The 8,668-nt window shown below is 50.4% G+C and overlaps 1 protein-coding gene across 1 annotated transcript; it reads left to right on the forward strand.

Moving 5' to 3' along the window:
- The first annotated feature begins 636 nt into the window (after nucleotides 1-636).
- Nucleotides 637-8,384, forward strand: CCKAR (cholecystokinin A receptor). The gene is made up of 5 exons (XM_008140199.3): nucleotides 637-763; nucleotides 1,532-1,783; nucleotides 4,510-4,771; nucleotides 6,601-6,728; nucleotides 7,861-8,384. The coding sequence occupies exons 1-5, from the start codon at nucleotides 652-654 to the stop codon at nucleotides 8,382-8,384; spliced, it is 1,278 nt and encodes a 425-aa protein (XP_008138421.2). The 5' UTR covers nucleotides 637-651.
- Nucleotides 8,385-8,668: the final 284 nt, after the last annotated feature.

Below are 8,668 nucleotides of genomic sequence, written 5' to 3' on the forward strand. Positions count from 1 at the left end.
AACCAGCCGGCAGTTATATGCACACACATTGCTGGGCATGGTTCCAAAGCTAAAAAGGCACTAATTGCTTTTCTATAAGGAGGCAGAAGCACAGCCCCTCCGTGTCCTGTAGCCCTGATGGTCTGCATTATCATATCTGTTACCGTGTTAATTGTTCCTGTCTCACACAGCCAGTTTGGGCCTCATTCTGCCTATGTCTGGGGTGGTGACAGGTTCCTATGCAGAGACCAGAGGAACTGGGGGAGCGTGTGTGTGTGCGCGCGTGTGTGTGTGTGTGTGTGTGTCCACGTGTGCGTGCATGTGTGTGTAAAAGCAGCGACACTTTGGGAAGGGTTAACTCCCGGCCAGACTATGCTCAGGGCCCCAGGGCTGGCCCCGGAGCGGGAGGGGTGGGCCTGGAAGGTGGAGCGGGCTTGGCTTGCATTGGCTGCCTTTTCCAAGACAGGAGTGCAAATGCTTGCCCAGCTGGCCTGAGCGTAGTGAACCCAAGTCTCCAGGAGGAATGGCTGGAGAAGCCCACACCTGGAGGACCCTCCCTCCCTGCCCCTCTACGGCGGGTCGCATCTGGGAGACGCTCGGGTCCTCAGAGGAATGAGTGACCGTGAGCCATTCACCAGCTCGCCAGCACTGGGTGGAGAGCAGCGGGCGAGGATGGATGCGGTGGACAGCCTCCTTGTGAATGGGAGCAACATCACTCCGCCCTGCGAGCTAGGCATCGAGAACGAGACGCTTTTCTGCTTGGATCGGCCCCATCCGTCCAAAGGTAGGCGGCCGAGGCTGCCCGTTTAATTCAGGGAACTCCAAAGGAGAGGGGGAGATCCGCAAGAGGCAAAGGCTGGCAGGGAGAGCAGGACCCCCGTCTCCGTGAGACAAGGCTGGATAAAGCCGTCTGGGCAGAAGTTTGGCTAAGAGATCAGGAAGCAGAATGGAGTCAAATATTCTCTGTTGCCCTCGGTCGGGAGAGTGGGGATTAACGGCCAGGACTGGGGGGGAACAGAAGCAGTGGGAGGAGGCGCTGAAGGGAAGCAAGAAGGCACTGCGAGCTAGCGAGCGAGTGTAGACGCTCCAACTTACAAGCGCCACAGAAAAGGAGCTGTCACGAGCCAGCTGTCCCCTTTTCTTGGGGGCAAATCCGGCGCGAAGAAGTGATTAACGCTCAGCGGCTCCTCCGACAGAAAGCTGTCCCTTCTCCCTGGGGAGCTTTGTTCTTAAGAAAAAGTGGTTCCCCGGGTGATCCTTGCACAAGCCAACCTTTAAGAAGCAGCAGAATCCCTCTGCTCGCCTCCCCTCCCCCTTCCCCTCTCCCCCTCCCCCCAGGTTGTCTCTGCAGAGTATTGTCAGTATGGGGATCGCTGGGTTCAATGATCACACCCCTCTATGTGTGTGTGTGTGTGTGTGTGTGTGTGTGTGTGTGTGTGTGTGTATGGGGGGGGGATCAGGGGGAAATAAGCGTTGTCTTCACGTGCTAAGGTTTTAACATGCTGCTCTCGTCCCCTCCACCTCTCCGTCTTGTCCCTGCTCCCCTCGGCAGAGTGGCAGCCAGCCGTGCAGATCCTCTTGTACTCCTTGATATTCCTGCTCAGCGTGCTGGGGAACACCCTGGTCATCACGGTGCTGATTCGGAACAAGAGGATGAGGACCGTCACCAACATCTTCCTGCTGTCCCTGGCCGTCAGCGACCTCATGCTCTGCCTCTTCTGCATGCCTTTCAACCTCATCCCCAACCTGCTCAAGGACTTCATCTTCGGCAGCGCCGTCTGCAAGACCACCGCCTACTTCATGGGTGAGTGGCTGCGGGGGGGGGGGGGGGGACTGTCTCTGGCGCTGGCCCCAGACCCCAGGGGGGCCCCAGACCTCCCCAAACCCCTGACAGCCTCGGCGGAGGAGCCCTGCTGCGTGTGAAAGACAAAACAGCTGGCCAGGTCATGCGGGTGGCTCGGTGCTCACAACTAACTCCCCAGAAGTCCCTCCCCGGCGGGCGTTTCAGAGGTCAGTTTCTCAGGGTGGAATAAGTTGATAAGAAGCCACGGAAGAGGCTCGTTTTGCTTGTTTCTGTTAGGAAAACAGGGGCAAGCTGCTCGCTCATGTTCTGGGAGCTGTTGATTGTAGCCTGAGCTCTACCCAGCCCCAGTCATGGTTTGAGGTGGTGAGGAGGGGGCTGGGGGGGGGGGTCCTTCCCGTAGCTGCTCTGACTTTGCTAGGGAACCGGGGCTGTTTGAAAGCCCGGGCCTCAGAGCGCCGGGTGCCCTGCTCAGGACTCACTTCCCAGCCGGTTCCCCAGAGAGAGCGGCCTCCGACCCTGGAGGAGGAGTTGAGTTTGCTCGTGGGGGGCTGTGGGGTTCCTAGTCCACCCTGAGATAAGCGGCTCCATGCCTGTGCCAATCAACATGTTGGTGAGGAGGAGGAGGATAAAAATCACAAGAGCTAATGTTTTTCAGTCCTTTTTATGCACCTGATGATATGCTAAGTGCTTTTACTTCCATGATCTCACTTTATAAACCAAACACCCTAAGCACAGTTAATTTTCAGCCTCCCAGAGGAGGGAGCAGAGGCACAGAGAGGTTAATAATGGGCCCAAGGACACACAGGTGGTAAGCCGCAGAGCTGGGATTTGAACCCAGATCAGCAGGGACCCCGGCGGTGAGTGAGCACACTGCAGGCCGCCGTGGCTCTCCTAGAGCTGCACAGAGACACGACTCTCGGTCCCCTTGCCTGCACAACTGCCTTGTCCCTGGCCTGTTCTGAGCACTAGTTTGGAGGAAGAGGAGAGGCGGGAAATGGACAGTCTTCAATGACCGGGAAGCTTTAAAAGCCTTGGTTTCTCCCCATTGAGGAAGCGGGACCCAGCACTCCTGAGAGGATGAGGAATTCCTGGCCTGCGTGTCACAGACCAATGCCCGGGGAAGTGTCGGCGGGTGTCCAAGTCCTCAAAAATAAAAACAGGCTGCAAAGGAAAAGGATCCTTCTTAAACAACGAAGCAACAATGATAACCAGCATTCCATGGCCCTTTAGGCTTATGATAATATTATTTAAGAATCTTCAGCCAGAATACGAGAAAGGAAATCTGAAATTTGCCAAATGCCACAAAATGGTTAATTTTATGTTATGTGACTTTCGCCTCAATCAATAATGTGTTTAAACATAGCTAACATGAAAAGCAAGGTAACTCTGCAAGTGCTTGCAGTAGTGTGATGGTTTTGTTGGACTTCTGATTTCCGTCACTTCAAATCTTCCCTTCATTTTGAGTTCTCCTCAATGCTATTGCTGGCAGCCAACAGGCATCCAGCTCCTACTATGTAGTCAAAAAGGGAGCGCTTGCTGGAGGGTGGGTCTACAGTCGCTGTGGCCCCATCGTGCTGAGGAGTCTGGGCTAGCCTCTCTCCTCCAAATGGCATCGCCTCCTTAGGTCCAGGGAAGCACAGCAAAGCCAGTCTCAGGACATGAGTTTTTATTTCATGCTTTTGGGATTGCAGTTTTCTTTAAGTCTCTAAGAAATATTATGCATACTCTCCCTAGAAAAAGAACATTTTTATACATAGTCTCAGAGGAATAATTTATGTCCCCAGGCTAAGAACTTCTGCTCCCAAACTCAGATGAAGTCTTAGGTTTAAATATATCACCGTAAGATATAATCAGAGGAATTGACAGAATTCATGGATGAAGAATTAAGGGAACTCTAAGGGTATACAACATTATAATAAGCAGACACACCCAAAACACCAAAGTTAAGGGAAATTAAGCTTTTTTGACTCTACTTCCGTACATCGTCTTAAATGAGATGTTTTGAATATATAACATCAATGTCTTGCTCATTGATGTTATATATTTATTCTACAAAATACAGAAAAGCAAGAAGAACAAGAAGGAAGATGCTAGACTTCCATGCAGAGAAGCCTGTAGTTATAGGATGGCATTTTTCCTCTTCACCTTTTTTATTATGGGTGGGTTTTTTCCAACAAACTACATTTTGAAATTTAGAATGTTTCACTCTTATAAATAGTCTGTACTAGAAATTTTCAGAAAGAGTTTTAATGCCCTTTCACAGTCCTTGAGAATCTGGGTGATAAGGTCAACTTAACTAGGCAGGTCATGCTCAAAATGAGAGCTTTTCTGTGGGTTACTCCAAAGTCTCCTCTCTGGTGCAGGAACATGCATGGTTCGCCTGGTTATTAATTAATGAGCACAGTCATCCTGAGAAAAAGTGAGGTTGTAATCAAGGTCCGATGTACTTATCTGAGCATTGGCAATAAGATGTATTTGCAAACACATTTCTTTACTTGCTTCCTTCAATCCTATTTGGAACAAAGCTGGGAATAAACCATTTTTCAAAAAAAAAAAAAAATATATATATATATATATATATATATATATATACACATAAGATTGCTTTACCCTCAGAGCAATTTCCTTTGATAGCAAGCCCGTGCAGTGCAGATATGCTTAAGCGAACGTGCAAATAAACTTTGGATTTCAGAGCCGACAAAACAGACCGCTTTATTCCTCCCCAGGCACGTCTGTGAGTGTATCCACTTTTAATCTGGTCGCCATATCTCTGGAGAGATACGGTGCGATTTGCAAACCCTTGCAGTCCCGGGTCTGGCAGACGAAATCGCACGCTTTGAAGGTGATCGCCGCTACCTGGTGCCTCTCCTTTACCATCATGACTCCGTACCCGGTTTATAGCAACTTGGTGCCTTTTACCAAAAACAACAACCAGACGGCGAACATGTGCCGCTTCCTCCTGCCAAGTGATGTGATGCAGCAGTTCTGGTAAGGCTCCCAGGTGTCCGTTTGTTTGGTACAACTATGGAAGTTTTTATAAAGACTCGGATGTATTGTCCAGAGTGCCTGGGAGGGTCAGTTTCCTGAAAACATTTGGAGAAGAATCATTCTAACCTCTTTCTAGGGCAGTAGTGATAGCAGACACTCAGTGCTCTGTTTTAAATGCCATGTGTATGTTAATTCGATGAACGCTCTCAAAACCTAGGAACTATTATTGCCCCCATTTTACAGATGAGGAAACAGAGACGCAGAGAGGTTAAGTAAAGTGTTCAGTCCTGAGCCGAGCTGAGACAGAGCCCCTGTGCTCGTCCCCTGTGCAGTGTGTTTCCAGATCGTCTGGTGGGGGTTCAGGCTTGATGACTGGGCGGTTGTGATTCTGTAAGAATTGAAGATGGAGTGAGGATGAGTCTTAGACCCCATGTGGTTTTCTCAGAGCTGCAGTGATGATACTTGCACAGAGCACTTGACTGAAAATAAAAAGGCAAGATTCCAAGCCTGTTTCTTTGCTGGGTGACGTTGGACAAGTTTACATAAGCTCTCTGAGATAGAAGTTCTTTATCTCTACCAGGGTTTCATGATACAGATCTTTTTTTATCTGCCTCATCGGGCGGCTGTAAGATTCCAATAAGAGCGTGTGTACAAAAATGTCATTAGATATCTTTCAAAAGGCTACACAAATGCAGTGTATTATGTTTACTAATTCAAAGCATGCTTTACAAGCAGGGAGCTAGACATTTAAAAATGCTCAGAACTGAGATAATCTGCTTTCTTAGCTTTTTTTTTTTTCCTTTCAATTCAGTCACACACACACACGCACACACACACACACACACACACACAAGAATTGTGTTGCAAATGAGAAGGACTTGAAAAGAAATCTTATCAAAACATGTCCAATTGAAATGAGAAATGGCCCGGCCACCATGAGCCTCTGACAATTTTATGGCCTCGTCGCGTAACCTTACGCGTGCCAGGCTGCAGTGACTGAGGGGCCAGCCTCATAAAAGAGGAGGCCGTGACATTCAGGAAGCAAACGTGTTTAGAGAAAGCACAGCTCTGCCCACCAGGCACCCGGGTGGGCCCACCCGGTGCCAGTGCGCCACAGCCAGCCAGAATGCCATATTTTGCAAAACGAAGTAGGCTTGCCATCATTCCTACCTGTGCTGGCGGTTATTCACTTGTCACAAAGGCAGCAGATGGCATAGTGCTATGCTTAAGAGCACAGGTTCTAGAATCATATTGCTTGGGTTCGAATCCCACCTTTGCCACTAGCTGTGTGACTCAGGACAAGTCATTTAAGTCTCAGTTTCCTTACTGTAAATGAGGCCTTGTAATACTTCCTACCTCAAAGATTATGATGGGAGTTAAATGTAATAATAACTATAGAAAATGCTTATCCTCGTGTGTAGCACATTTAATAAGTCCTCAATGAATGTAAGCTTTGGGGGTTGTTTTATTTGTTGTTGTTGTTTGTTTTGTTGTGTGTTGTTGTTTTTTTTTGGTAATAGCTTTATTAAAATAAAATTCACATATTCTTTTTTTTAAGCTCTCATTTTATATGTAGACTTGTCTCAGGCACAAAACATTTCCAATTTAACAAGTCCTTCATGAGAGACTTTATCAGAAAAAAAAAAGAAAAGAAGTAAATAACTTCTCATGACTGAACCTCCAGACCTGGAATTTCCAGGGATATGAAATGTTGGTAATGACCGTGTTTGTTCCGACCAGTTTGAATGGAGATGAACCCTATTGATTCCGTCCCATGTGCGTTGGGAATACTGGATTGCCGGTTATTGGATTTCTTTTTATTTCATTAGGCACACGTTCCTGTTGCTCATCCTCTTTCTTATTCCTGGAATCGTCATGATGGTGGCGTATGGATTAATCTCTCTGGAACTTTACCAAGGAATAAAATTTGATGCTAGCCAGAAGAAGTCTGCTCGAGGTAACTGTCTCTTAGCTGTATGTTTATGCCAAAAGATCACACAGCTTTGGTTTCTGTAACTTAACTAGACATCCCCCATGGTCTGATGGAGATTTTCACAAGGGCCATCAGACTGTGGCATGAGGCACAGTCTCGAGACCGAGCACCTCTGGCTCCTCGTCTGAGCAATGGAGAAATCATTCCTCTCCCAAGGGCGCCGCGTGGAATAACACGAGCTAATACACACAGACCCCAATGGGAAGCCGAGGGCCCACGTGCCCCAGACTTTCTGTAACGTTGTGTCCAAACGGACCCCCTTCAGCTACTGAAGTTCATTGTAACTCTAGTCCCAACAGCATGTCCCCTCCCTTCATTGTCCCATTGCAGTTGCCACCAAGCCTCACCCCGTCCCCATCCATTACAGCCCACTCTCCACTGGAATTCACCCCGACACCTTTGCTGTCATCACTTTTCCCCGTGCTCACTCCACCTCTTCGCCTCGCTCTTTCCCACGTGTATAGCTTGGTCTCTCCAGCCTCTTTGTTGATTGTTGCTCACCGTCTAGATTCCTCATGTAAAAGCGGTCTGGAGGCTTAGCCAGCGAGCAGCAACCTTTCCACCAAGGAGCCGGGGGAGGGAGGACGAGAGTGTGAATATTCATCCTTCAATCATTTCTTAAAATATATTTTTATTGACTTCAGAGAGGAAGGGAGAGGGAAAAAGAGATAGAAACATCAACGAGGAGGGAATCATGGATGGCTGCCTCCTGCACACTCCCCACTGGGGACTGAGCCCACAACCCAGGCATGTGCCCTGCCCAGGAATCCAACCGTGACCTTCTGGTTCCTAGGTCGATGCTCGACCACTGAGCCATGCCGGCCCGGCCTCGTCAGTCATTTTTAGGCCTTATAATCTCCATATGTAAAATGCTGTTTCACTTTGTATATTATGTGTGTCATACATTGCACACATTGTTTTATTAGTTTTTAAGTAGCTTCTCATTGGTCGGAAAAGGTAGTAAGGTCCATGCTGACCCATGTTGCCTGCCCCGTCCTTCCGTTCAAGTTGGATTGGGCCCCTGGTTGGAGGGGGTGCTCGGCCGCTGGGCGGCATGGCCCGATCTGAGCCGTAAGCAGTGTCCTTGCCCACGCAGAGAGGAAGGCGAGCACCGGCAGCAGCGGCCGGTACGAGGACAGCGACGGCTGCTACCTGCAGAGGCCGCAGCCCCGCCGGCAGCTGGAGCTGCAGCGCCTGTCCATCGCCAGCGGCCGCGGGGCCAGCCGCATCCGCAGCAGCAGCTCCGCCACCAACCTGCTGGCCAAGAAGCGGGTGATCCGCATGCTCATGGTCATCGTGGCGCTCTTCTTCCTGTGCTGGATGCCCATCTTCAGCGCCAACGCCTGGCGCGCCTACGACCCGGCCTCGGCCGAGCGCCAGCTCTCGGGGACGCCCATCTCCTTCATCCTCCTGCTGTCCTACACGTCCTCCTGTGTCAACCCCATCATCTACTGCTTCATGAACAGGCGCTTCCGCCTGGGCTTCCTGGCCACCTTCCCCTGCTGCCCGCACCCCGGGCCCCCGGGGCCGCGGGGAGAGGCGGGGGAGGAGGAGGGCAGAACCACGGGGGCGTCCCTGTCCAGGTACTCCTACAGCCACATGGGGGGCAATGCCCCCTGAGGGCAGAAGGAAGCAGGGGTGCTGGGGGAGGGAGAGAAGAAGAAAGCAGGAGCGAAAAGGAGGCAGGTGGTGAGGGAGAAGAGAGGCCCCCTTCCAGGGGGAACTAGCCGTGGCTGCTCTGCATCCTGCCTCCTGGCTCGGGATGGGGCCCCGGCTGGTTTTCTTGAGTTCGAGGCAGGACATTTTCCCCTAACATCCTCAGCAGGCGGGGCACTGAGTCCAGCAGGGTTCAAGCTGCCAATGTAATTGCCCAGCACATGTTCCACCTGGAGGGGGGGAGGGGG

Source organism: Eptesicus fuscus, chromosome 2, assembly GCF_027574615.1.
Source record: "Eptesicus fuscus isolate TK198812 chromosome 2, DD_ASM_mEF_20220401, whole genome shotgun sequence".
Classification (NCBI taxonomy): domain Eukaryota; kingdom Metazoa; phylum Chordata; class Mammalia; order Chiroptera; family Vespertilionidae; genus Eptesicus; species Eptesicus fuscus.